Raw genomic sequence first — 26,886 nt, 5'->3', positions numbered from 1 at the left:
CATTCCATAACTATTGAAAATTGGTCATGATGTGCATCCCAGCTACACAATTTCGATATCATGGCGACTGGTTGTGGTATCGCGTCGAGGACGCGAAAATAACCGTGCCCGGTGCGACTCTGTTGATGACCTGTGAACCGCCGCTGATGTTGTCGACCCTCGAGGTTCTGACTCGGCGTTCTCTGACGCCTTTTCCGCTCTCTCTTTTTCTCGAATAGAAGTCATTCTACGCGCAAGTGTCTGGTCGCGGCGGCTTTCAAAAACGTCCCCAAAGCTTGTCAGCGCAGCCTCCTCCTCCATGATGGTCATTTCACGAGGGACATTGTGCGTTCTCTGGACGGATCCTTTGCGCAACGGCGCAGGTGCCGGCTTAAGATAGTCGTCGCTGCCATTGTTCTCGCCATCCTGTTCCTTGCCATAGGCAGGGGGTGCAGCCATGCTGGACCAGTACATGGGGGTATCGCGGCTGCCACCGGGTTCAATGCGCATGGGAGCTTGGATGCCGACCTCAAGCATCTGAGCCATGAGCTCCGTGACAAATCTGTTATGGCGGTTGAGTCGCAGCAGTTCGTTCTGGAAGTTGGTCTTGTGGAAGAAAATGATGTTCATGGTGCATGAGCGCAGTTGATCGATGGAAACCATTTCCGAAATAACTGTAGCTTGGTAATCACGCTTGTTTTCGAGGCAAAAATTGCGCATGCGGTCTTTGAGCTCGTCAATTTTGTCAACCGGAGTACCGAACCGCATAACCAGAGGAATGGGGTCGGCGAGACCGTTGGATCGTCTCTGGTTGAGGATAAACAGGTTGTTGAGTACAGAGTTGGGAGCCTGCACTATGTGACCCTGCATCTTCTTGAACTCGGTGTACAGGAGAGAGATCTCGGTGACATAGTAGTCGTCACCAGTCATTTTGTCGCCAGTAGAGCCGTAAATGGTGACGCGGTCACCAACATCAAAGGGATGCTTGACAAAGACGAAAATGATAGACTGGAGGAATTCTTGGGCCGTGGCCTGAAGCACCCATGCAAGGCCCAGAACAGAGGTACTAGCGGAGGCAAGGCCTGCAGCGGCGGAGCCCGAAAGGATGGAGATGAAGACGATAATGGAGATGATGACAATGATGAACAGAAAGACCTTATCTAGTTTCTGGATAACAGAGTCGAGATCCTTCAGCGATGCCGCAATGGCCTTTTTCTCCATGTGAATTTCGTTACAAACAGTCTCAAACTCTTGAACGGAAATATCGCCGTTGAGATCTTTGTCAAAAACCATAAAGGCGGCATCGGCTTCCTCGTCGGTGGCAAAGACTTCCCGAATATCCTCCATGTGGACCGTGTCTCGGTCTGGGCGGACCAGACTGCGATATATGAGGCGAGCCAGCGTGTAGGCAGAAGTGGTGTTACGCAGCAATTCAGTAACAACCTTACGCGGCTGGTTGTCGTTGACCTTGCGGCCAATCAAGTCGTTGCCGACCTTGCCTGCGACATAGCCAACCTTGCCGAGGACATTCCGGGCATTTTCGTGGAATATGCGCATGGGCGTTTGTGTGCCGCTAACGCGCGCGTTCTCGTCCTTGAGAAAGGTGTCGGTGTCTTCAAGCTTACTCTTGGCATGCTCAAACAGCTGCACGAGCTGTCGAATGTCGCCCTTGTTGTTTTCGATGCGGGTGGCGTAGGTGCGCTGGTGGAACGAGGTGGCAATCCACTGAATGATGATCTTCTCGATAAAGTTGAGGGTGAAGAGGACGAAGAGGGCAATGATGACCTTGTAGACGATATCGATCCAGTTTTGTGAGTCGGCCTGGTCACTGCCGCCGATGGGTTCAACGCGCTTTTGAGCAGTGGTGGGCTTGAAGGAAATGAGAATAGCCAGGAACCAGAGAAACATGGCAGCATGTAGCTCCAGCTGGGAGCCTACATCCTTCCACTTTTTCGGGGTAGTTGAGCCTCCCATCTTGCAGGCAGCCTGCATGATGGGGGGTAGCAGATTGGTCACCATGCGAGATACCCAGAGGGAGCACCATACAATCTCGAGCCAGATGCCAAACCACATCAGATCAACGCCTCCATTCCCGCCGACGGCATGACGTCTTTTGTCGACAGCAAAGGCGCCAAGGAGGACAGGCAGCAGCAGGAGGACGGCTACTGGCAGCATGTAGGCAATGTAGCGGATGAAGCGAGGAAACTTTTTCAAAAATATCCAGAGCCTGTAGAGAGTGGCTTCTTCGTTCTTCTTTCTTTCTGGGCCATGAGGCGAGTCGATGTGGTTAAAAGCATCCTCGGGTATAGGGTTGTGGGCACGGTTGCGGGACCGAGACTGTTGTAGTTCAAGCTCGTGTTCTTGGTTGGAGATGAACTGCTCCGCGCGGAGGAGTTCGAGATCGTCGTTGAGCTGGGTCATGTCAGCATGTCGGTTGGGCGAGAAAGTTTGTTTCTCGTTGTCGTGGTCTCCATGGCCGAGGGTGTTGCCGGAGTCCTGGGCGTGGTTGTGATAGTCCTCCACCGAATTGTATCGGTCCGTTGGAGGACGCGCAGGAGCAGTACCAGCCATGTTGTGCGTCTGGATACGCTGGCGGAAGAAATGAAGGAATGGTGAAAAGTAGTCTCGTTTGCAGTCCAACTGTTTGCTTCCAGCTACTCAAGTGCCCTCACTAGATGTCCACTGGTGGTGACGTCAAGGTGGGGTTTGGCGCAACGTCGGGATAAGACTGAATAGAAATGATGATTGCAAATATCAAGGCAGAGGGTATATCGAGATTGACGCAGAATTTCCCTCCTTCAAAATGCCGTTCGGTTTGTATTAGTTGCCGTCCGTTTAAAAAAGTCCTGTGGTGGAGCTCTATGACGAAATGCGATGGATGCAACAATTGGTGGCACAAGAAGATTCAGGCGAATCACGTCGGGGTAGGTGGCAAAGGATGTACGAAGCAAAAGGGGAGGGATAGAAGTAAAAGAAATAAAGTAAAATAGGAAAGGAAACGACTGATTGATAGTAAGAGGGTCAAATGGAGAAAAGCAATTGGGAATTACTCGAGGTAGGAGACGGACAGCTCAACAAGCAAGTAAAAGAGAGAGAGGGAGGGTGACTAGCAATGGCGGAGTAGCCAGTTAGGGTATGCCGAGGAAAGTGTGGTCTGTGCTATTTCTGGCGTATGTACGCGCGTAGCGGGCGTGCTACAGAATTAAAACCTGGCAATGGGTTTGATAGACTTGTCTGGATTATCTTGGTGGCGAACCAGATTCATCGGCGCAACAAAATTGTGGTTCAGGAAGAGTGCAATCAGTTATCAGTGGCCGTGGTCCCCAAGTACTAATCGTTGGCGGCGGTGCGCTGTTTCCACTGGCAGCGGGTTCAGGTGGAGTATCCCGATGGGACCCTTTTTTTTTTGAAACTGCGTTTTGATAATCATGAATGCTTCGCAAAATAAATGATTGGCAAGTTCCTTGAATTGACAGGCCCCTGTATGTCGCTGACCCTGTCTACCTACCTAGATGTAGGTATCGGCACATGGCCTGCGATTTCGCAGCTTGGCAGCCTCGCCTACCCCCCAGCAAGGGCATTCTCAGCCAGGCTATGCAAGGTGATTTATTCTTGGTGACTGTGCATGTGCCACCCAGTGGCTGCTTTTATAGCCAACTGCTAGTGGAAGCAAAAGAGGATTAAAAAAAGTGCATTCTTGTGTTCCCGCGGGGGTTCGAACCCCGGACCTTGACATGTAAATCATAAAACCAAAACCAAAGTGGCTGTTAGCTATAAGAGTCACGCACTAACCACTGTGCAACGGGGACATTCCAAGAAGGGCTAAGTCTTTTTTTTCTTATTATGGTATAAGAGCCCCTCGCCAGTGGCGCAAAACTCCAGTCCGTCCAACTCGATAATTTGCAAGCTATTGCAAGACTTATCAAGATCGAGCAGGCCACGTGGGAGCTCAGAAATGGGTGCCGTCGGCTCGGTGCACATGGCTGGTTCTTGAGGGTCGAAAGATCAATGATTTCTCGCGCGCACATTGCTGCACGGTATTCTCGTCGTACCGAGGTTGGCGGCTGGTTGGTGTCAATGTATTCCCATCACGGATCGGCTGCCAGTGCGATCCGAAAGCCACTGGCACAATCATTAGTCACTCGTGCAGTTCAAAGCAGCCAATAAAGTGTTGGTTATTACAAAATGCTGGGATTTATGAACACTTGCTAGAAACACAGCATATATAATAATGATAGCAGTATAACATACTATTCTTTCCTCTCTTAAATCCGACGTGCTGTAATATCGTACTCGCCCTGCGCTCTCAGCAACCACAAGGCAAGGTCATACTTCCCCGAGTTGAGAAAGTGACTAGTGAAGGTTATGAGCACGATGTCCGTTGATCCTGTTTGTAGATTTTTATTGTGGCAGCTTATTTGAATGCATGTTCTTATGTGACAGAGAAAAAAGAAAAAAGAGACTGCTTAATCGAGTGCCCTCGCCCACCGGTTCTCCAGTTAAAATACAGACAGTTTTACAAGAAAAACTCCCCTCTACGTTCCAATGCAGAAATCGCCACCTCACAGTGTCGTCTCTTGGCATTTTCGCCGCCTGCACGCGCTCAATGATGCCTCGTACTTATGCGCCAAAGGACATTTGCTTCTTAATCTCGGCAACGGCCTTGCCGGGGTTGAGGCCCTTGGGGCAGGCCTTTGTGCAGTTGAGAATAGTGTGGCAACGGTACAGGCTCATGTTGTTCTCGAGGTTGGCCTGGCGCTCGGCGGTACGCTCGTCGCGCGAGTCGGCGAGCCAGCGGTAGGACTGGAGCAGGATGGCAGGGCCGAGGTACTCCTCCGAGTTCCACCAGTATGAAGGGCACGACGTCGAGCAGCAAGCGCAGAGAATGCACTCGTACAGGCCGTCGAGCTTCTTGCGGTCCTCTTTGCTCTGGCGGTATTCCTTGCCCTGTAATCAACTCATTAGCTTGCCTTCAATTGACACGGAAATTCCAAGCAGGACATACGTCGGGAGCAGGAGTATCACGCTGGAGGTACGGCTTGATGGACTTGTACTGCTTGTAGAAATGCGTCAGGTCAGGGACGAGGTCCTTGACGACGTAGGTGTGAGGAAGCGGGTAGATTTTGACGTCGGAAGCGGATTCAGAGGGAATTCGGCCTACAAATTCATTAGCAATGTATCCCTCTCATTTTTGGCTCGAGTATCGCCATCGTTGCTCGGAACGCCAATTTTCGGCACGTGAAACATGAGAAAAAACATACAGAGGCAGGCCAGGGTGTTTTGGCCGTTGATGTTCATGGCGCAGGAGCCGCAGATGCCCTCGCGGCAACTTCTGCGAAAGGTCAAGGTAGGGTCGAGCTCGTTCTTGATGCGGATGATGGCATCGAGCATCATGGGGCCCGTCTTGTTAAGGTCAATGGTATAGCTCTGCAGGCGCGGCTTCTCGGTTGGCGTGTCGGGGTTCCAGCGGTAGATTTGGAATGTCTTCAGGCGCGGCTTCTGCTCCTCGACCTCGCTGACAGAGGCCATGGAGCGCGCAAACGCGAAGCTGGGGCGAAGGGCCGATGTTCTGGCGGTGCCGAGAACACGCGCCGCTGAGTGGCGAAGAGCTGCCATTTTTTCTTCTGTCTTTCGTTCGAGCCCGTCAAGGGCAAAAGAGGTGGACGCGGAGGAGCGGTTCGTTGAGGGCGATTGCAGTCAGCAAAGACAGCAATGGACAGAGGAAATCGAATTGGTCTTTTGCGCAGCGGCAAAATGTCTCGTTGGGATTATTGTTGCTGTGAGAAGGCGGGAGGTGTAGGAAACTGGATTGCTGGCTTCCCTCGGCTATTACGCCCCCGGCTTGTGCTAGCTGGTTGCCCTGGCCAATCAGCGACCGCTTATTATAATTGACCTCCGCAAAGTTCGGAGTCACGTGTTTGATCAAGGTGATTCGGAACATCAATTGCGTAATGACCACCAGAGAGGGTTTACTTTTATACGGTTGAATAAATATGAACGAGGATGCCAAATTGCACAAAGTAATTTTATTGCCACCATAATGAGTCTCAAGTCATGAGCGGCATGGATTTTCGCCGATTCGCCAGCGGGTTCTATACAGTTTGACCTACTACGCTATGCTACCTGTTGATATATTTGGAGTGTTTCTCTATACCAAGGATGAACTGCCATATATTAGGCCCATCTGTTGAGCCCTGGTAAAAATTGGATAGCAAAAGGATTCCTATATGATGGATTCGTAGATTGTCGCGCTACGAAGTATTGTTACCCTGCTCTCTTTTTGTTTTTGAATAAGACCAGTCCCTTTCGGATGCAGCCGGGTGTCACAGCGGCCGGTTTGGCCCACTCGGTATCCCAGCTAAGAAGCCGGCCGAAGAAGCCGGCAGGTGAGAAGCCGAAGACGCCGGCTTGCGCAAGGCCACTAAAATACTTGCAAACTTGTTAATGAGTACGCCGTACAAAGTAGGTAATTATCTGGTGTGACCTGCACAGTCCTGACTTTTCTACTCTCGCGCCTAATTATATAGTCGTCGATCGCGTCGTCGTCATACACCGTTCGCTGGCCTCTTTGTTCCAGTGGGATAGTGGGCACAACAACACCCACTGTATTCCTTGTGCCTCCCCATGTAACTAGGCACAGTACCTCCCAGAGCTTGGCATCTGTGCCCTGGTTTTTTCTCTTTCTTTCTTGGCCTCTTTGAGTTTTTTTCTTTATTCAAAATATTACTAACAATAGCGAGAGTTGAGAACTCGTATACAGAATGGATCGAGTCCGCTTGATAAGAAAAGAATTAGGCCCAGGGACAAAAGACGATATAGTACTGAGTAATCTGCGGCAGTCAAGGAAGATGGCGTGTACTTGAGTAAGCCTAAACATCGCATGATTGATTGTAGAAAGCTCTCAGTGCATTACAGGCCCCTGACACCCCGACTCGTGAATCGTCCATTTGAGCTTCTCATATTCCTCGACTCTGAACAATGTCCAATGTGGCACCAACCAACTCCGCCACTATACACCAATCACACTACATTTACACCCAGGCCCAACTGCTCACGCCGCCTCCAGGATCCCTCTCCTACTCAATCATTGAGCCGCGAGGCTTCGTGTCCTCCTCCATGGCGCTCCAGCGGCTCGTATATACCCGCCCATTCTTCACCACCACCAGCACGCTCTTCTCCGGCTCGTCCAACACGCTCACGTCATCCAGGGGGTTCGCCGTCAGCACCAGTAGATCTGCCGCAAAGCCCTTTTTGGTCTGGCCCAGCCGCTGCTCCTGGCGCAGCATGCGCGCCGCGTGCACCGTCGCGCCCTGCAGCACCACCGGGCTCGGCAGGCCCTGCGCGCGGAGGCCAAACTCGCGCGACTGCTCCGCCTGCAGCGGCCCGAGCAGGTCTGAGCCGTGGCAGATGGTCACTCCCGCGTCGTGCGCGAGCCGCAGCGACGCCACGCCACGCGCGAGCACCTGCTGGTTCTTGGCCTGATTCTCCGGCGGCAGGAACGCGCTGTATTGATCCTCGCCCATGGCCTTGTACGTGATGAGCGTCGGCGTCAGCCAGACGCCCCGCGCTGCCATGTACCGCGCCGTGTCTGCGTCGAGCATGTTGCCATGCTCGATGCCGCGCACGCCATTGTCCACCGCGTGGCGGATCGCTTTTGCCGTGTACGCGTGCGCCGTGACGTAGGTGCCGTAGCTGTCGGCGACGTCGGCAATGGCGCGGATCTCGGCGGCGGTAAACTGTGTGTTCTCGATGCGGTCCGTCGGGCTGGCCACGCCCCCGCCCACCATGATTTTGATGAAATCCGCGCCCTGGCGGAGCTGCTCCCGCGCCACGGCAAGACACGCCGATACACCATCGGCGACAACGGAGATTGACGACTGCGTGCCGCACTGGCAGCAGTCACCGTCGGCTTTGTCATGGGCCGTGCGGACGTCGCCGTGGCCGCCCGTCTGCGAAATGGCCTTGTTGGCGAGAAACACGCGCGGGCCGGGAAACACGTCGTCGGCGATGGCTTCTTTGAGTGCGAGCGTGGCGCCGCCCGTGTCGCGCACCGAGGTGAAGCCGCGGCTCAGCATCTGCTGGCAGAGAAATGGCTGTCGAAAGTACGACACGGCCAGGTCGGCCTCGTCGAAGCCGAGCGACGCGGAGCCAGCTACGGCCGTGAGGTGCACATGGCAGTCGATGAGACCCGGGCAGAGGTAGCGTCCGTCGAGGTCGACCTCGACAACGGAAGCCGAGGCCGGGAGGACGGGGTGAGAGACGCTGTGCGTGGGTTGGACTGAGTCGATGAGGCCGGAGCGCAGGGTGACGGTCTGCCGCGGGATGATGCGGGCGTGAGCCGTGTCGACGACGTTGGCGTTGTGGAGGATGTACGTCTTTTGCGGGGGCAGAGCCCAGGGCTTAACGAGGTGAGCCGGGATGCCGCCGTGTGGACGGATGGGCGGCGACGTCGGAGCAGAGGGCGGTTGCAGCGCCGGCTGCGAGAGGTGCTGAACAGGAGGCGCTGCACGGGTGGGAATTCGTCGCGTCATTGGCTTTTCAACTCAATTGACCAGTTTCAACAAGGCTTAATACAGCAATTTGAGAGTAAAGTAGCGGAGGGATGCATTTGGTACCTGTAAGAAGCACAAGGATTAGCGGCCGATGGATATATGTAAGTTCGGGTGACTCCGCACCGGCGCCGGTACCCGCACGCGGGGTAGCAAGTCCGCGGAGTGTTCTTGGCTGGGCTAAGACGTGCAAGTACATAAGAGGAGAAAAAGAAAGCGGCGTATGAAACATGAAGCACAAATGTATTTTGATCGATGTTGGTATGTGTCATAACGTAAATGCATGTATAGCCTTGATGATGCCCCCAGCCTAGATCCCAAACGCCAAACCCGAATTCTAATTTTGAGAGCTCAATGTCTACTCTTCAACCGGCCCAGGGCGCCCATCAAGCCACTTGCTCATGTACGGCCCGTCAAGCCAGTAGCCCAGCTTCCTGTAATAGTTGCGGACGCCAACGCCAGAGATGACGCTAATCTTATCGCTACCGTGCTCGTCGCGCGCGATTCGCTCGGCCTCCTCCATGAGCAGGGTGCCGAAGCCCTGGTGCTGAAACTTGCGGGGGTCGCGAGCGTGAACGGGGACGGCGGTGCCGTAGACGTGCAGCTCGCGAATCATGCTCGTGGGCTGGCCTGTCAGCTCGGGGCGGAACGTGTACTTTTCGGTACACTTGCGGAGGCGCAGTAGGCCGACGAGGATGTCCTGCTTGGGGTCCTCGTACGCCAAAAAAGTCTCCCAGCCGCCGTTGGCGGTATAGTCGCGGCGCACGAGCTCAATCTGGTTGGGCCGGATTTTGTGCTTGACTTCGTTGACACCAACCTCGCGCGTACGGACGTCGCGGCAGGTGGTGCCGAAATCCTTCATACGGGCGAGGGCTAGCTCGCGCAAGTTGCCGTTCTCGACGCCAGATGTCACGAGGGGCATGGGAATGTCGCGCTGCACGCGGTAGATGCGCGTCCAGGGCGGGATCAGCGCCAGGATGCGGGCGACCAGGTCGATGAGGCCGTTTGGTGTGTAGTTTTGGTAGCGGCCGGTCCGCCACAGCTCATAGAGACCGGTGCCACGAATGACGAGGGTCGGGTATATTTTAAGGCCATCAGTTCGGAATGCGGGGCTTTCAAAGTACTCTCGAAACTGGTCGAGATCGCGCTCCATGCCCACGTTCGGCAAATCAGGCATCATGTGGCTAACCACCTTGAATCCCGCGTCCTTGGACAGACAAAAGGTCTCGGCCACGGCAGCAACAGTGTGGCCACGATTGGTATCGCGGGCAACGTCCTCGTAGAGCGACTGCACGCCCACCTCGAGACGGGTGCAGCCATAGCGCAGCATATCGGACAAGTGCGGCTGCAGGCAGTAATCTGGGCGTGTCTCGATGGTGATGCCGACACACTTGACGTTGCTCATCTCGGCGGCCTCGACGGCCTCGTCGACGTCGGACGTCTGGTAGCCGCTGAGGGCGTTGTGCAGCTGCGCGATGAAGTCCTCGCGGTACGGCACGGGCAGCGACATGAAGGTGCCGCCCATGATGATGTATTCGACCTTGTCGACCGAGTGTCCGAGAGACTTGAGCTGGTCTACGCGGCCGCGAGCCTGCTCGAACGGGTCGTACCGCGCACGGATGGCGCGCATCGAGGTGGGCTCGTAGCCGGTATACGACTGCGTGCTGTATTCAAAGTCGGAGTCGGGGCCACCGGGGCAGTAGACGCAGATGTTGCCCGTATATGCAATGTGAGGACAACGGTGAGGCTTGCACATGACGGCAACGACGGCAATACCAGACGAAGTACCTGGGAGCGTTAGTTATTCCATGGTCAGCCGCGGGCGTTGACGTGCGACATACGGATAGGCTTGGCGATGAGCTTGTGGAGGATGTATTTCTTGTAGTGTTCGGGGATGGCAGCGATGATGGCGGTCAGAGGCGGAATGTTGGTGAGCTTGTGCTTCTTGGACAGTTTGTTGCGCAAGCTGTTAAGGTTGATGTCGCGACTGGGGCGGCCATTCTTGGTGGCCTCGTGGTCCTCTATCAGAGCATTGGCGACGTCTGCGCAGCAGCGCAGGTAGCGCTCGCTCTCGGGGGCTAGATCGGCGCTTTTCTTCTTGGCCGAGGCGGCGGCCGTTATAGTGACTGTCGCGGTAGCCATGATGGGTGTGCGCGGTGTTGGTCGCGGCCAGAATGTTGTTGGCCAGATTTTTGGCTGTCTGAATCTTTTTTTGCCATGACGGGCTTGAGATGCGGCATGTTCGCGGTGGGGCACTGATGGCCAGTAACGTGGGGTTGCTGTGTCAGCAGGATGCCCTTTAATCTTTACCTAGGTACTTATCACAAGGCATTTCAAACTGTTTGCTGACATAACGTGGCTACATTCCAAGTGAATAAGGGCAATTGTTACGAGGCAGTTTCAAATACCGGAAGAAAAGGCGAAAAGGGCTACAGGACTATGTCGTAGCGGCTTAGCAACAGCCGCCCGTTGCCAGCAAGTTCGAGTACCCAACAGCACATTGCTCGACGGAGCAAAAAATGCTCTGTTGGATTATTGGTGGAGAATAATTACTGTGGCTTTCAGCGGGAGTTAGTTGGTGGCTGAGGTTGTGTGTGGCTAAGGTTGTGGCCAGGCTGCACCTCCATCGTCGCGCGTTTGACGGCTACACCTCCTAGTTAGTCAAGCAAATCATTGTTTGTCATCTACCACTTATTTATTTTAAGTTGACAATATCTAGGCAGGCTTCCGCACTACTCCACTAGTTACCTTTTTATCAATCCATCGACGGCAGTGCTAGGCTGCTCGTGATACAGATGTCATAGCATTAGTGAGCCGGACGCGCCGCCGGATTCAGCCACGGCGTCGGGCATCCCACATATTTGTCTTGAGCTTCAAGTACCGAGTTTAACTTTCCAGTCTCAATTAGTATTCAGTCACGTGGCAAGCTGAGGTATTTATATCTGGAAAGATGTCTTTATCAACCTTCCCTGGATTATCACGGAATTTCGTTTATCCAAACATCGTTTGTGTTGCCTGTTCAGAATTGCGAAATGTCGACTTCACGAGTTGTGGCTGTAGCTGGCGCTTCAGGCAACCTCGGGGCTAAAATCACCGAGATGTTGTTGCAGCCTCCGTTTCGCCAACGCTTTGCACAAGTCGTGATTCTAGCACGATCCTCTTCTACCGAAGTCAAAAGGCTGGCTTCCTTGGGTGCCGTCGTTCGACAATATTCCGACGACAACCTTGAAGACGCCCTGAAACATGTCGACGTTTTGATCAACACGTAAGTGCAGCAGCCAATGCCGGCTAGGAAATCTCCTACAAGCCGCCAGAAAAGACACCTCCTCTAACATGGCTTGTAGAATCGGGCCAGCTGGTCACAAATTCAAGGCCAAGCTGTTGCAAAGCCTCCCCAACAGTTCTGTCAAGCTCTATTTTCCCTCCGAGTTTGGTGTCAACCACTACGTGCACGATTTTGAGCACGAGGAGTGGGATGCTAAAAAGGCTCACATGCGCATGGTCAGAGAGATGGACCTCAAGGTTCAAGTTTGCAGGGTCTTTGCCGGGTTGTTTCTGGAAGACTCGATTGGGCCATGGTTTGGTTTCTTTACTCGGGAGTCGTCGTACCAGGCCATCGGCGATGCCACACAGCGAACCTCATACACAAGCATGTATGACGTGGGCCGAGCGCTTGCCATTCTCGCCTCATCGGAATACTCTGAGATTCCATCTGAAGTTCAGCTTAGCGGCGATAACAAATCCATGACCGAGATAGCGCGCATCATGGAGGAAAGCGGCGCAGACCCCATCAAGATTACAAGCCTGCCACTCGAGCCGTACAGGAAAGAGGTCATGGCCAAGCCGACGCCTACACCGGAAAGATATCTGCGGTTTTTGATGGGCCAGGGCAAAATTGACCATTCAGCTGAGGGTATGGGCAACCATAACTACTTATTCGAGCGCGATGACTTGCGAGTAAACTGGCAAACATGTACAGATCTAGCGCGAGAATCTCGGGGTGTACCTTGGCGCGATACTGAATGGGTGCCGACCGCTATATAAATATATATTGAGTATCTCGAACAACTCAAGTTCAACTTGGCAAAGCCTGGAATGTGCCCCTGGTCAGCTGTGGCGTAGTGTAGCAACGAAGTTGGTTAGTTGGAATAGCCTCACGCTAACTACCTAGCCGTGTCTCGGATCGTGATCAGATGGCGGCTTACGCCGAGTTAGTTGCACTCTGCCATGAGGAGAATTAGCAAAATGCAAATGGCGCATGTGGAGGAGCGAGCGTATGTAACCGTTGTTGTACGTTTTTTGTAAATCCGGTTCTCAGTTGCCGTCTTCCGGGGCTTCTAGTTACGAATAATAGCTACAATAGCCTAATAAAGCATCACAGCACAGCACAGAGAGAAGAGCACGATGAGTCCACCGACGACAATGTCCAGTCCAGCCTTGGCCTGCCATGCCGATCCGAGTCAAATGAAAAGAACTCGCGGGCACGACTCTGTTATGGCCGTCGTATCAGTCAGGGCCAGATACGACCACCTCTGTACCTGTAGTACCTCAATGGCCAACCACTCACGGCGAGCTGAACAGCTGCCCCAGTGCCTGGGTACCTAGTTAGTGCCCATCTAGGTAGATTGAAGGAGTCGTCTGCAGCGTCTGCAGGGCAGCTTCTCCACAAAGCCACGAGGGAAAAACCCGCAATCTTATAATAGCTTATGCTCTAATATTATTTGTCGTCTATTTGCGTTGCCCGTGCAAAGAGCCGATGGGTGAGGGGTCAACGTATCGCGGGCAAGCGGCATATGCCGGGCTTTATCTGGACAACGTTTCCACCGTCCTCCCTAACTATTTGTAATGCCCGACGGGTCGAAATAGGTAGGTGGTCAGCAAAGGGGGGAAAAGCCACGGCAGTTGCAAACGAGACGGGGGCTTTGGGGTCAGAAGCGAACAATGTTCGGTAATTGAGCTGGGTGTCTCAGTTCAACCTTGCAAGGCACAGAAAAAAAACAGGCGCCATTGCGGCACCATCTGACCGCGAATGGCTGGATCTCACTCCTCCAATGTCGTAGTACCCATCATTCCGTTATTCCGCAACGCCGTTGACGTCGACGCCAAGCAGACAGTCTCGGCCGGCCCATCTCATTCTGCCTCTGCGCGTCTCACTCTTCAACTCTCTTTGTCGTTAGCAACCGCCTGCGCCGTTGTTGATGCCTCGGGGCGGGCGAGCGAGACACCCCCAAGATGGTTGGCATCCCCACCAGATCAGTCTCGTGCCTCACCTGCCGCCGCCGAAAGAAAAAGGTACGATAATGTCCCGACAAACCAGTTGCAGGAGGGTTTTCTGAGGTTGCATAGCGCGTCTGCTAATTCTCCGCGCTATTCAGTGTGATAAAGCTACGCCCACGTGCCTCAAATGCGAAAAGGCTGGCATAGAATGTGAGGGGTATACCGACGGCCTAGTCTGGGTCAACCGGACAGTGGACAATCGGCCCAAGCTGCAAATTCGGTCAAGGCAGCAACAGCAGCAGCAGCAGCAGCAGCAGCGACAGCAGCAGCAGCGACAGCATCCATCCTCCGCGCAGGAGCAGCAACTCATCCTCCGCGATGACTCGTCTAGCCCAGGCAGCAGCAGCCCCAATGACGTGGCCCGTCCCGCCGACATCTTGCTGCCGCTACACCTGGCGTGCTCGGCCCGCGAGCAGCTCTACATGGGCTACTTTGGCTCGACCTTGCTTGCCGCGGGGACGACGATCCCCTCGTCTGCGGCTATGAGCTTTGCCTCGATGGGCTGGACCAAGCACATTGGCCCGCTCTACGAGACGGACCCGGCGGTCCGCTTCGCCGCCATGGCCACGTCAAGCGCCATCATTGCCACGCTGCACAACGACAAGCAGCTGCAGCTCAAGGGAATACAGGCCTATGATAGCTCCGTGATGGAAATGACCAAGGGATTGCGGAGGGCTGACTGGTACAAGCGCGATGGGCTATTGACAGCTGCCCGCATCATGGCCACCTTTGAAGTAGGCCTTGACCGCTTCTGAGGCAATGCATCAACTAACAACTGGGTGTAGTTATTATTCATTTCCAGAGAAAAGGACACCCCCGAGCCTCTGGTTTGGCGAGGCCATAACCGAGGACAGCAAGCCATCTTCTTGGCCCGAGGCCCTGCGGCATTCGCTTCAGGGCCAGCGCATCAGTTATACGCTGATGCCCGCATCAACATGGTATCACTCACAGTTGCGCTGTGCGACTTTCTTCAGCTAACCGATCTTAGGTCATGCTATCCATCGGCCAACGGAAACGCTCCCCTTTTGCTACCCCTGCATGGGATAAGATCCCGTGGAAGAAGCACCCGAAAGCGGTCAAGGATGACCTTATCGACTTGATGCAAGATATTCCCGAAATTATTGAGTATATTGACGAATTTAAAGTCTGTACAAATGAACGTCGACGACAAGATCTCGAGATGCTCATCATGAGCCGCTGCAACACAGTGCGTGCAGACCTCGACGCGTGGGCTGCCGACCGCGGCGACTCACTGCAGCGCTTCGACTGCTTTGCGAATATTGGCCCGCTCGAGCCACCCAAGAATGACGCCGAATATGCCTTTCACCACATGACGACAATATATTGGTTCACATCCGGCATGATAGCGTGCATCAAGAGCTTCCTCAGCTCACGGCAGGGCGAGGAGCGGATACCGGAACGGCCGCCCGGGTGGTACGCGACGTACCTTGGGGGAGGTGCTGTCGGAACGCCAAGCTCGACGGCGACCTCGTACGACTACGACGACGCCAACTCGCCCTCGTCTGCGTCGACAGCCTCGATAGCTGGCGTGTCCGCCACGGAGCACTACCTGTGGGAGTCGGCTGCTTATGCGACGCGGGAAGTCTACTCCATGGGCTTCTTCTTCACCCCCGACGCCGGCGTCGCGCACTCGGCGGCCGGCCTCATGTCCTTGGCGGTGATTCTGCGCTACTACCTGCACCCAGCTGCCTTTTGCATCCTGGGCAACGAGATCGACATTTTGCAGAGCATGTACAGGATTCCGATTCTCGGCATCCCCATCGAGCAGCTTCTGAAGAGGATCCTCGGCGGCCATTTACCACCGTTGACGGCCAACCTGAACGGCCCTCGTGTCAGTCACGGTCTGGGATGGTTTTGATTGTGGGCCAATTTTTGTTTCGCGCTCGGTGTTTCGGTGTGGACTTGCATGTCTACCTGTGTATATAGTACGGCATTTATGGTATTTCATGGCGATGCGTGTTGACTTTTTTTTTTTTTCCTTGTTGTTTCTTTTTGTCTTTTTCGGGATTGCGTTGAAACGGGTCAATGAGATGTTGTGTGATGCTGGGAATAGATGTGCAAGATACAAACGATGGAATCATGATGACAATAACACGTTGTTTACAAAGTAATAAGGACGGCGCTAAAAGTAGGTAAGTTATTAAAGCAAGCTCGCGTTTCCACAAATTACGGATGGTATAGACTTGCATTGCACGGACCCCAGTGCTGATGTGCCGCCGTTCGTCTTGTTCTCCATCTTCTCCATAACTTTGCAACGGTGTCCCCAAGCTATCCGCTGCCAGACGCCTAACGAATTCGGGAAAGACTCAGCCGAGGCGGGGTGGGATCGATTCCTTGCGAAAACCCCGATGGCCGAGTCTCTCTTTTGTTCTTCGCATCGTTTGAGGCTTGGCAAAGCCCCGGAGCTGGCTCCGATAGTCACCACCGGCGCTTGCACCAAGAATGTCCTTTTTTCCCCAGCAGCTCGTCATCGGCCATTTTCTCGCCCCCTTCTTTTCTCATATCACCAAATATATGCTCATCAAAAGGAAAAGGGACAATGACGTTAGTGATGGTATGAGAATAAGCTGGCAGAGCAATTGGATCACAATAGTCGCCAACACATGGTGGTTTTTTTTTTTTTTAAAGCTTTTACCCATCTCGCCTTTCATCTTCTTCCATCACTCAACTTGATTCGTCGCGCGCCACTCGGAGCAGGATTGAACAAGTACGCAAATCACTTTCGTGTCCGCAAACATCATGACGGAGCAGCCGGCAGTAGTAGCGGCGGCGCAGCAGGACCGGCCTCTGCGCCCGCTGTTACCGGCGGTCAAGAAGCGCGAGGCTCTGGGGCCGATGAAGCCGACCCGGATGGCGAAGCCGCCTCACACGGCCGCGGCCTGCGACAACTGTCGAAAACACAAGACCAAGGTACGCTCGGCCATGCCTCGGCCATGCCATAGGCCCCCCCTACAAAACGAATATCTCGACAGTTGGCAAAACTCGTCTCTGCAAAAAAAATGGCAACTTACCGAAACACCACTTGTTAGTGCTCCGGTGACAGACCGAGGTGTCGACGATGCGCCCAGCGGCAGATGGCGTGCCACTACACGGCGCGCCCGGGCGAGACGGAGGCCCAGGCCCTCCGCCGCGGGTACCGGGCGCTGCGCGCGCGCGCGACCGAGCACGAGGACGTCGTCGCCCTGCTGCGGCGGCTCCCCGACCAGGACGCCCAGGGCGTGCTCGCCCGCCTCCGCGCCGGCACGCCCCTAACCGCCATCATCAACCACGTCACGGCCGGCGACGCGCTGCTGCAAATGGCCGTGACGCCCGAGACGCGCTTCCGCTACGTGTTTCCATACCGCGCCGAGATGCCCGCCAGCTGTGTGGGTGCTGGTGGCAATCCGTACCTCGGGTCGTTCATCTACGATGCGCCGCCATTGTCGCCGAGCGTGTCGGTCGGCTCGTCCGCCGCCTCGGGGGAGGAGGAAAGCAACGGACGACGCGCTCTGGTGCGTGAGAGGCAGACGACGCGCTCGCCGGGTGAGAGTCCCGGCGCCGAGCACGACGAGGATGCCGTGTACAAGGCGCCGTTTCACGCGGCGCACCTCGTGGAACCGCGCCTCGTGGCCGCGTCCATGGCGGCGTGGACGTGCGTGTGCGACGACGAGGTGCTCATGCGCGAGCTGCTCGCCATCTTCTTCCGCTGCGAGTACCAGTTCACGTCGGCCTTTCACAAGGACTACTTTCTCGAGGACCTCGCAGCAGGCCGGTCCGAGTTTTGCTCGTCGCTGCTGGTCAATCTCGTGCTTGCGTATGCGTCGGTGAGTAGCCACCACCCCCGATCCCTATGCACACAAGATTGACATGTCTCACACGTTTTTTTTTAGGTGTGCAACCCCAAGCTGCCGAAACGCGCCGAGTATTGGAATCCCGAGACGCTGGCGTACCGCTTCCTCGCCGAGGCCCGGCGGCTGTGGGACCTCGGCGCGCGCCAGCCGCACATTACCACGGTGCAGGCGGGTATGCTTTTCAGCGTCTTTTACAACCTCTCCGGGCTGGACGAGGTCGGACAGGCGTACCGCATCCACGCCGTGGCGCTGGCCAACGAGCTGGGCCTCTGGAACGAGCCCAATGCGGACGAGCCTCCACGGACGCAGCGCGGCAAGGCCTTTACCGCCTGGACGCTGTACAACTGGGAAACGTATGTTTTGCTGCCCAACGTCATCACGCGCCATATTTACAAGTGCTAATATATGTTGGACAGCCTCATAGCCTTTTCGTTTCTCCACGCACCGCTTGTCAAGGAGGTACCCAAGTGCCCGCTGCCTGACGCGGTGCAAGACCCAGACTGGTATGGCCAGCTATGGGTCAAGTACCCCGCGAGCTCGACGCTCGTCTCAATGCACTTTGGGCAGATGTTTGAGAAGAAGACGCAGTTTCGCATCATTATGAATGAGTTTTGCCAAGAGGCATACGGCACCACGTTGGGCGTGAATAGTTTCAAGGCAGAAGGGCTACGGCGGAAGCTGGAGCATTGGTTCGAGCATCTGCCCGAATCGCTGAAACCCAAGAATATCGTGCTCCCGGCGCAACTACAGCTGCAGTAAGTTTGTACCAGCAAGAAATGGAAGTCACGCTAGAGCACCTCACTGACTGGCCGCAGCATGTACTACTACCACCTGCTGTTGAGCATATACGAACCCCTGCTGGATGCAGTTGCGCCGTACCAGCACACGCCGGCCGACATGGTGGCATCGTCGCGCAGGTACATGCACACGCTGATACGCATCTACTTTTTGCGGCACGGGTACGAGGCCATGGACCTGTTCATCGTGGTGCCACTCATGGTTGTCGCGGACGACTGCCTAGAGCTCATTGCCCGGTCTGAGGAGAAGGACAGCAGCTCGGTTGCGCTCGAGGAGCTGCGGGCGACGGTGATGCTCATCGCCAAGGGCCTGCACGACCAGCGGCACAATCACTACTTGGCCGAGGCGCTGTGGCGGGTGCTGCGCGGCAAGATGCGGCGCGCGGAGCTGGCGCTGCTGCGGGGGGCGCTGCACCAGGGGGGCGGCGGCGACCAGGAGCAGGAGCCGCAGGAGCTGGCGCAGACAGTGCGCAGCCACTGGCCGGTGAGCGTGGTCAAGAAGAAGGAGGACCTCGAGTCCAAGGTGCTGGGGAGGCTGGTGGCGAGCTATGCCCATCTGAATGTGGGTGGCGATGATAGCGATGATGGCGGGGCGGAACAAGACGAGGCGATGAGGTCGGAGCCGGAAGCTGAGTGAATGTCACTGATTGTGTCATGATATGAGGCTTCGATTGCTGATTATTCAGAAAGGAAGCCGTGCAGCCTGTTGGGTCTACACCACCATTTTCAGAGGCAGTAGAAGGGCCCCAACCTAGTTAGTGACGACATCATATAGACATTTTAGAGGGGGTTATCAATTCAATCGAATCCTTTACAGCAGACGCAAAGCCGCAAGTGATTGCCGATAGCGCCGGCATTATTTGTCGCGGTCGTTGTTCGTTGTATGTAATAGGTCCCAAGCCAGGGGTCACCAGGGGATTTGACCAGTGGGATTAGGAGGCTTAGGCCCCTCTGAAACATGGGTCAGTGGCAGCAAATACAGGGCCGCCAATGGCCCACGCACGAAAAGAGTCGGAAAAAATGATTCGCCGTTTGGTGCTGTTGGGGCCGGTAGCACCCGAGCCACGACTCGCTGAACGTTAATAACGCTCACCAACAAAGAGCGCCCAGGCCCAAGCAGAGACGTCCACTGTCCCAACTCTGTTACCAAAACTGACCCCCAGTCCAGCCAACCAGACAAGCTCTCCCCAAGGAAAAAAAACCTCCACCCAAAAAGCTCCCTTTTGTTCCCGGCCACGACAACACAACCACACACCTCTCTGCGGTTACCGTCGACTGCATCCTCTTTTTTTTGCCTCTCTTCTTTCTTCCTCCCTCTTCCTTTCGCATCCCCTCCCTCTCCCTCCTCTCTCTCCCAATCGTCCCGGCCACAATGCAGGCCGTTCACAGATCCGCCGCTCGCTCGGCCCTCCGCCAGGTCTCGAGCCGCTCATACAGCTCCTCGTCGTCCCCCTACTCCAAGACGGTCGAGAACCTGCGCATCAACGCCGACACCAAGGTCCTCTTCCAGGGCTTCACCGGCAAGCAGGGAACGTACGTGCCATTCCGCATTCCATTGGGGCGTGACAGCAGCGGAACGGCATTGCCTAATGCGCGCTTCCCCCCACGGCTCCCCCGGAACGAAACGCTAACGTGCCCTTGTGAATAGCTTCCACGCCCAGCAGGCCATCGAATATGGTACAAGCCCCGATGCAATCACCGCGACGCTGCACAGGCGCATCAATTACAAGCCGACCATGTACTGACCATGCCCTCTGCAGGCACCAAGGTTGTTGGTGGCACCAACCCCAAAAAGGCCGGCCAGACTCACCTCGACCTCCCCGTCTTCAAGAACGTCTCCGAGGGTGTAAAGGCGACTGGCGCCACTGCCACTGCCCTCTTTGTTCCGTAAGCGCCCAAATCGTGCTCCCATTGCTCGCTGTATAGCTGACCAAACGCAAGCCCCCCTCTGGCCGCCGCCGGTATCGAGGAGGCTCTCCTGGCCGAGATTCCTCTGGCCGTCTGCATCACCGAGGGTATTCCTCAACATGGTAAACTATCCCCGCTACTACAACCCCGACTGCGATAAAAAAAGCCTCGAACTCGGACAGCTAACCAGCGACTCGGCCCCATACAGACATGGTCCGCATCACCGACATGCTCAAGACGCAGAGCAAGACGCGCCTCGTCGGCCCCAACTGCCCCGGCATCATCGCTCCCGGCCAGTGCAAGATTGGCATCATGCCCGGCTTCATCCACAAGCGCGGCCGCATCGGAATCGTCTCGCGCTCCGGTACGCTCACGTACGAGGCCGTCAACCAGACCACGCAGGCCGGTCTCGGCCAGTCGCTCGTCATCGGCATCGGCGGTGACCCTTTCTCCGGCACCAACTTTATCGACTGCCTCGAGGTCTTCCTCAAGGACGAGAGCACCGACGGCATCATCATGATTGGTGAAATCGGTGGCTCCGCCGAGGAGGACGCGGCCGAGTTCCTCAAGCAGTACAACACGGTCAACGGCGGCAAGCCCGTCGTCTCCTTCATCGCCGGCATCTCCGCCCCGCCCGGCCGCCGCATGGGTCACGCCGGTGCCATTGTCTCGGGCGGCAAGGGCGGCGCCGACTCCAAGATTGCCGCCCTCGAGGGCGCCGGTGTCATTGTCGAGCGCTCCCCCGCCGGTCTCGGCAAGGCTCTCTATGACGAGTTTGTTCGCCGCGATCTTTTGTAAATTTTACCAACCTGCTCGTTGACGACAAGGTGCCTGGGAGAGTTGTCTGTGTGCCAAGAGGAATGGAGAGGGAAATGTGCAGTTTATTTTTTAGGGCTTTTTTCTCTAGGACACGAAAGCTGTGACTTTGCGTTCCTTGCTTTAATATTTCAAAGGAAAACCAATGGTTTTCCGTGGCGGCCTGTTTCTGGGTGGAAAGCTCCGTCCAGTTGCCTGTCAGCCAGTGTCATTACTATGTGATAGATATGGAACAATATAAAACGGGACAGCCGGTGTGCTCTAGAACAGTGGCTTGTAACTTTTTGCTCTAGAAGACTGGCTTGCGGTATTCTCGCGTCGACATGTGCATGTCTTTTAGCGTTGGAAAAATGAATAGTTGGACATGGAAGTATGCCCCAATCAAGGCTCTTTGTTGCATTTTAAACTCAGTTCCCAGTGGTATGTATACATGCATAAAAGCAATAAACAAAAAACAAAAAACTCCAACTCAATGCGTGAGGAAGAAAAACGAAGCGTGGGTATTTCAGTCGTCACCTCGGCCAATCCTATTATTGCTCGCCTAGCAGACGGGCGGTAATCTCGCCCATGTAAGCCTCCTCAAGCTCGTAATAGTGGCCGTTGTTACGATCGATGCCCACAAGCCGAAAGGCGTCGACGACGGCCTCTACGTCAAACCCCATGGAAGTAAACTTGTCGACCATGCGTTTGTTGTACCCGTTGTATCTGCCACCTCGTTAGCTTTTGGGCGCACCCCAAGAGGAGAGGGCATTTGGGGGGTACACACCTCTGAGCATCGTCTACGGGGGCGGCGGCGGACGGTTGGGCAAACTGGCTCGTGTCAATGGTACGGCGGGGGGCGCCGGCGTACTTGACGGCCCATTCGTGGGCGAAGAGGGCGAAGCTCTCGGGATGCTCGTTCATCATCTTGGCGACCTCGGCGTCCTGGGGGTCCTTTGAGTTTGGGAATTCGAGGAGCATGCGCAGGGAGAGGAGGGCCGTCTTGATAGTCTGGACGGGGGACCAGCCGGTGGTGAGTGTATCGAGGCAGATTGCGCCCTATATAATCATGATACGGTCAGCACACATCCATCATGCAAAGCCAGAGTTGCGTTGACGAGGCTGACGTCGAGCGAAGCGAGGAAAAAAGAGAGAAGCAGGGAAAGAGGGGGGCGTACGGTTTGGGAGGAGACGTTGGGATGCCAGATTTTGGTCTTGAAGCGCATCTTAGGGGGCTTGAAGGGGTAGCTGTCGGGGATGTCGACTTCGACCTCGTAGGTGCCGCCGGCGTAGGGCGTGTCCGGGGGCGCGGGGAAGATGCCGACGAGGGAGCGCAGGGAGACGCCGTCGGCGGGTGCGGCGAAGACGCCGGAGCTGTCCTGGTCGGCATGGATGTCGGCGAGCTCCTTGGCGACGCGGCGGTCTCTGCTGGTGGTCATGATCCTTTTTTTCTTCTTTTCGCGCGGGAGGGGGAGGGGGGTCGTTGTGTGTATTTCGCTCGCGGGGTGGGTTGGTTGGTTGTTTTTTGTTCGGGTGGTGGGGGTGGGTGATGAGAGACGGGCGTTGGGGATAATGCCAGGAAGGGGGAAATGAAGAAGAAGAAGAAGAAGAATATGGCTGATGTAAAGTCGACGATGATGGGAAGATAATGTTTGGGGAATAAAAGACACGGGGAAAAGAAACAAGAGTTGAATGGTGGCGGAGGGGGGAAATGTAGATGGGCTGGGCCGGCGAGTGGGACGGGATGGGCTATTTTTGGGCGACTTGTGTAAGAGTTCACTTGCCAGTGGTTGGTAGGTAATTAAGACTACCTACCTACCTTGCTACCTAGGTTGGTAGGTGAAAGCCTCACTCTGGCCTGCTGACGTGGGTTACCTGTGTACTGCGCCTCACCGGGCGCGCCCAGCGTCTGGCGTGTCACTCTGGTATTACCTCGAGATGAAGAGATTGGTTAATGGGTGAGACGGAGGGCGGCTTTTTTTTTTTCTTTTTTTCTTATTAATAATGGGCATCAACGCCCGACACGGCCCAAGAAGTCAAGGTGGGCTGTCCTTGGGCTACCCGGAATGAGGAAGCCGAATGAGGGTTGCTGCGACAGGTGCCAGTCGGAGTTGTTCCGTCACTCTCTAGAAACGGAAAGTCACAGAAGCAAATAGTTATTAACCTGTGACCGAGTAGTTTTCTCGGTTCTGTGAAAGTCGGAGAGCGACACCTGTAAACGGCCATATTCCTGCCTACCTAGGTAGCTTACCTTATAAAACAGGGTAGACAACGGCGAGCGAACAGTAATACACCACGCGCAGCCGGGCCAAGTCAGTATCCAAATCGTCCCAAAATCCCGTCTTTACAAAAACCCCATTTCTTACCCATCCAGATTGAACAATGGGAAAACGTTATCCACTGTACCAGCGGAAGGTGCAGGCGGCGGAAATGTTGCGCTACATGACGTCAACCAAGTCCCAACCCTCGGCCGTCAACTTGTTTGCTGAAGCGAGCAAGCGAGCACGCGACACCCCTCCTGGCAAGCGACTTGCCACGACGAAAAACGCCTTGCTCGCGCTCGTTATCAACACATGCCGCAGAGTCCCTACTAACCATTCGATAACTTATCCATTTTCTTGCGCTGCTCACGAAGAATCTACCGGTGCACAACTCCCTCCGCATCCGTCGTGATGCCCTCACCACGAACGCCGCCCGCCGCGGCTGTTCTCCTCCGCCACTGGTTCCAGGCCGTGTGGCCTGATCTCATCACCATGGCCATTGTCGGAGGCTTGGCTCTCGCTGTACAGCAACCCCATGTCCCCGAGCCGCGCCAAGCTTTCCTGCTGAGCTAACACACCTGAACTCCCCCCCCCAAACAGATCTACCACGCGCCCTTCCCATCCCTCCGCACCTTTCCCGTCACCTTTGACGGCTCCGGCGACGTCGTCTATCCGGAGTGGGCGTACCCCTACCGCGGCTGGCTGATGCCGGCGCACCAGGCCGGCGCGCTGTCCCTGGGCGTGCCGCTGCTCGTCTACCTCGGCGCCGCGCTGCGCCTGCGCTCCCTCTGGGACGCCAGCAACGCCGTGCTCGGCACCGCCTGGGCCGCGCTGCTCGGCGCCCTCATCCAAGTCGTCTTGAAGCAGCTCGTCGGGGGCTTCCGGCCCTCCTTCCTCGCCGTCTGCATGCCGGACCCGTCCCGCGCCGCGCAGCCCGGCGGCAACCGCACCGGCCTCGACGGCGTCGGCTTCCGCCGCCTCATGTACACGACGGACATTTGCGCGCAGCCCGACGCGCGGCTGCTCCGGGACGCCGTCACCGCCTTCCCCAGCGGCCACGCCACGGCCGCCTGCGCCGGCTTCGGCTTCCTCTTCCTCTGGACCAACGCCAAGCTCAAGGTCTGGGCCGACCACCGCCCCGCGTGCTGGAAGCTCGCCCTCACGCTGCTGCCGCTGCTCGCCGCCGCCACCATGGCGTGCGCGCTCACCGTCGACGCCGCGCACAACTGGTACGACGTCGCCGCCGGCGCCGTCATCGGGAGCGCCATGGCCCTGGCGTCGTACCGCTGCGCGTACGCCGCCGTCTGGGACTGGCGCTACAACCACATCCCGCTCCGTCCGGGATCCCCCTTTTCGTACGATGCCGACGGCGAGGCCGAGCATGTCGCCGAGACCATTGCGCGGACCGCGGGCTGGGGTGTGCCGAGGAAGAGCTGGCTGCCCGAGGAGGAGCCGGCAGCCGCGTCGGGGGCCGCCCGCGCGACAGGAAGACGGACGTACGGCTGGCATGGTGGCGATGACGTGCATTCGCAGGGTCCGGTGACGAACAACGGGAGCTCCCAGACAGCAGCGATTGCTGTATAGACTGGGCTTGTATGTCTACACGAAGACGGCAGGAGTGTGAGCCAAGACACACTACTGACATGGCGAAAACTTGTGATATCATTGCAATTCATTGTATACTATTTGAGATCTGATGCTGCTCTGTAAATGCAAAAAAAAAAGCCACGCTGATGCTGCCGAACGAGGTGATTTGTGCTGCCCGCCTACGCGCACCATACGAGCTACTCTCATTCCAGTCCCCAAGTGCGCAGCCGCCAGTCTCCGTCGAGACAAAGCAGCTCGTTCTTCTCTTCCACAAAGGCCTCTGCACTCGACAGCGTCGCCAACTGCTGCAGTCCCGGTGGCCGCCGGAGCCTCCACTTGCAGTTGCGCTGCCGGTCCCAGACAAGCACGGTATGGTCAGTGAGGCGGGCAAGAAGCCTGCTGCCCTGTCGATCAAGCCACCTGAGGCTCGTAATGTCGCAAAAATCATCGCGCAGACTGCCGTCGCTGTGCACCTTGACGACTTCTGTGGTCTTGTTCGTGGCAACATCCCACAGGAGGACAGAGCGATTGACCACGAGGGCAATCACGTCGCCGTTGGGAGACCATGTGAGTGGTGTAGGCAGGCCCCCGAGACCGGGCATCTCAGCTTGCAGAATGATGTGGCCGGTCGCAACGCTGTAGACTGCAATGTGTGGCGCGCCGCTTCGGTTGCTGCCGGCAAACACAATCTGTTCTCCGTTGGGGGAAAAGTCACCCGTCCAGTTCTGTCCGTCGGCGCCCTGCACGTTGTGGATGCATTCTCCCGTCGCAGCGTTCCAGATTCGACAGCTCGCATCCCACGATGCCGATGCAATGACGTTGGGGTCGGTGGGTGACCACGCAGCCCATTTGATGGAGTCTTGGTGGCCTTTGAGTCGGCAGACTTCGGTGAGAGGATCGGAGAGCGAGCGAATGACGAGCTGCGGGAGCCAGTCACTTGGTCGTGACCAGCCCTGCGTTGTTACGCTTCGATCCGAATGCACGAACTGAGCCCCGTCGCAGCGCAGAGCGTGTGCGGTTCCCGAGAGGAACCTACCTTCGAACTGAATCTTACTTTCTGCATCACCAACCCGTTTTCCATCCCCATCGAGGTACCACGCAATGATGACGCCATCAGCGCCGACAACCTCGGAGTCTTGAGAAAGAACCACGTAGTGGGCGTCTTTGGCGTCGTCGCCGGGCATTTTCCAAAAGTGGATGGCTTGGACCGTCTCTTCGTGTCCGCGAAACTCGGCCGTCAATACTTTTGACTCGACAGCGTAGATTCGAATGACGGCGTTGGTCGCCACTGCGATGAACTTGCCCTCTGGACTCATTGCCAGCTCGGCGCTCGACTTCTCAGCCTGTTCTGACATGGGGTCGTCTTTACTCAGCTCGAATGCATCACGCTCGTCTCCCCAAAGTTGAGGGCCGCCGTTGGCTGAGGGAGCCCATGATGCTGCCACGTCGTCGCAATCAAACTCTTTGTCGAGCTTCAGTTCAAAGGTTTCGATGAACCGGTCAAAGTCCATGTACTCTTCCGCCATGGCGCTGATCTTTCTGCCAGCACTTTTTTCACCGAGGTATGCAGCTTGTAGTAGAGCAGGCGCAAGGTGGAAGAGGTGGAAGTGAGGGTTGAACTTTTGTCTGCATGTCACTATCAGGTGACCACTCAGGGTGCACAAAGTAAAGTGAAAGAGGCGGGGTAGCGCCCGCTGTCAAACAAGGGACATTACACATTATGACCAAGGATGTAACCCCGACGACTTGAACAAAAGCCTGATATGAGCCAGGTAGTTTGTACGCGTTGATTCATGCTATGCTCAGTCTGATGCCTACCTAGGTACCTAGGTAGGTAACAAGTGCCATATTCTTCCTGTGTGCCTCAATCCACCTCGTTTGC

At 55.9% G+C, this 26,886-nt stretch overlaps 11 protein-coding genes across 11 annotated transcripts; 5 read left to right on the top strand and 6 right to left on the bottom strand.

The window, feature by feature from the left end:
• Positions 1–42: 42 nt before the first annotated feature.
• On the bottom strand, positions 43–2,550 carry CCM_07147 (MS ion channel protein 1; the record flags this gene model as incomplete). The annotated part of the gene is made up of 1 exon (XM_006672285.1): positions 43–2,550. The coding sequence occupies one exon, from the start codon at positions 2,548–2,550 to the stop codon at positions 43–45; it is 2,508 nt and encodes an 835-aa protein (XP_006672348.1).
• Positions 2,551–4,599: 2,049 nt separating this feature from the next.
• Positions 4,600–5,595, bottom strand: CCM_07146 (succinate dehydrogenase iron-sulfur protein; the record flags this gene model as incomplete). Its single annotated transcript, XM_006672284.1, has 3 exons — positions 4,600–4,926; positions 4,985–5,136; positions 5,241–5,595. 3 exons carry the CDS (start codon positions 5,593–5,595, stop codon positions 4,600–4,602), a joined length of 834 nt encoding a protein of 277 aa, XP_006672347.1.
• Positions 5,596–7,055: 1,460 nt separating this feature from the next.
• CCM_07145 (amidohydrolase) lies at positions 7,056–8,510 on the bottom strand (the record flags this gene model as incomplete). The annotated part of the gene is made up of 1 exon (XM_006672283.1): positions 7,056–8,510. One exon carries the CDS (start codon positions 8,508–8,510, stop codon positions 7,056–7,058), a length of 1,455 nt encoding a protein of 484 aa, XP_006672346.1.
• A 376-nt stretch (positions 8,511–8,886) lies between these two features.
• On the bottom strand, positions 8,887–10,670 carry CCM_07144 (histone acetyltransferase; the record flags this gene model as incomplete). Its single annotated transcript, XM_006672282.1, has 2 exons — positions 8,887–10,316; positions 10,370–10,670. 2 exons carry the CDS (start codon positions 10,668–10,670, stop codon positions 8,887–8,889), a joined length of 1,731 nt encoding a protein of 576 aa, XP_006672345.1.
• Positions 10,671–11,560: 890 nt separating this feature from the next.
• On the top strand, positions 11,561–12,572 carry CCM_07143 (isoflavone reductase family protein; the record flags this gene model as incomplete). The annotated part of the gene is made up of 2 exons (XM_006672281.1): positions 11,561–11,793; positions 11,873–12,572. The coding sequence occupies 2 exons, from the start codon at positions 11,561–11,563 to the stop codon at positions 12,570–12,572; spliced, it is 933 nt and encodes a 310-aa protein (XP_006672344.1).
• Positions 12,573–13,557: 985 nt separating this feature from the next.
• On the top strand, positions 13,558–15,684 carry CCM_07142 (uncharacterized protein; the record flags this gene model as incomplete). Its single annotated transcript, XM_006672280.1, has 4 exons — positions 13,558–13,820; positions 14,032–14,539; positions 14,591–14,743; positions 14,794–15,684. The coding sequence occupies 4 exons, from the start codon at positions 13,558–13,560 to the stop codon at positions 15,682–15,684; spliced, it is 1,815 nt and encodes a 604-aa protein (XP_006672343.1).
• Positions 15,685–16,565: 881 nt separating this feature from the next.
• CCM_07141 (C6 transcription factor, putative) lies at positions 16,566–19,529 on the top strand (the record flags this gene model as incomplete). The annotated part of the gene is made up of 8 exons (XM_006672279.1): positions 16,566–16,736; positions 16,856–17,629; positions 17,696–18,009; positions 18,073–18,411; positions 18,472–19,086; positions 19,140–19,207; positions 19,229–19,334; positions 19,421–19,529. The coding sequence occupies 8 exons, from the start codon at positions 16,566–16,568 to the stop codon at positions 19,527–19,529; spliced, it is 2,496 nt and encodes an 831-aa protein (XP_006672342.1).
• Positions 19,530–19,825: 296 nt separating this feature from the next.
• CCM_07140 (succinyl-CoA ligase alpha-chain) lies at positions 19,826–21,159 on the top strand (the record flags this gene model as incomplete). Its single annotated transcript, XM_006672278.1, has 4 exons — positions 19,826–20,093; positions 20,214–20,340; positions 20,395–20,468; positions 20,570–21,159. 4 exons carry the CDS (start codon positions 19,826–19,828, stop codon positions 21,157–21,159), a joined length of 1,059 nt encoding a protein of 352 aa, XP_006672341.1.
• A 548-nt stretch (positions 21,160–21,707) lies between these two features.
• Positions 21,708–22,595, bottom strand: CCM_07139 (ubiquitin-conjugating enzyme E2-24 kDa; the record flags this gene model as incomplete). Its single annotated transcript, XM_006672277.1, has 3 exons — positions 21,708–21,882; positions 21,944–22,215; positions 22,335–22,595. The coding sequence occupies 3 exons, from the start codon at positions 22,593–22,595 to the stop codon at positions 21,708–21,710; spliced, it is 708 nt and encodes a 235-aa protein (XP_006672340.1).
• Positions 22,596–23,828: 1,233 nt separating this feature from the next.
• Positions 23,829–25,001, top strand: CCM_07138 (phosphatidic acid phosphatase beta; the record flags this gene model as incomplete). The annotated part of the gene is made up of 2 exons (XM_006672276.1): positions 23,829–23,939; positions 24,018–25,001. 2 exons carry the CDS (start codon positions 23,829–23,831, stop codon positions 24,999–25,001), a joined length of 1,095 nt encoding a protein of 364 aa, XP_006672339.1.
• Positions 25,002–25,207: 206 nt separating this feature from the next.
• Positions 25,208–26,530, bottom strand: CCM_07137 (F-box and wd40 domain protein, putative; the record flags this gene model as incomplete). The annotated part of the gene is made up of 1 exon (XM_006672275.1): positions 25,208–26,530. The coding sequence occupies one exon, from the start codon at positions 26,528–26,530 to the stop codon at positions 25,208–25,210; it is 1,323 nt and encodes a 440-aa protein (XP_006672338.1).
• Positions 26,531–26,886: the final 356 nt, after the last annotated feature.

This window comes from Cordyceps militaris (assembly GCF_000225605.1).
Source record: "Cordyceps militaris CM01 unplaced genomic scaffold CCM_S00005, whole genome shotgun sequence".
NCBI classification, from domain to species: domain Eukaryota; kingdom Fungi; phylum Ascomycota; class Sordariomycetes; order Hypocreales; family Cordycipitaceae; genus Cordyceps; species Cordyceps militaris.
The sequence above is the reverse complement of the archived record's forward strand: the minus strand, read 5'-3'. Positions and strand labels throughout refer to the sequence as shown.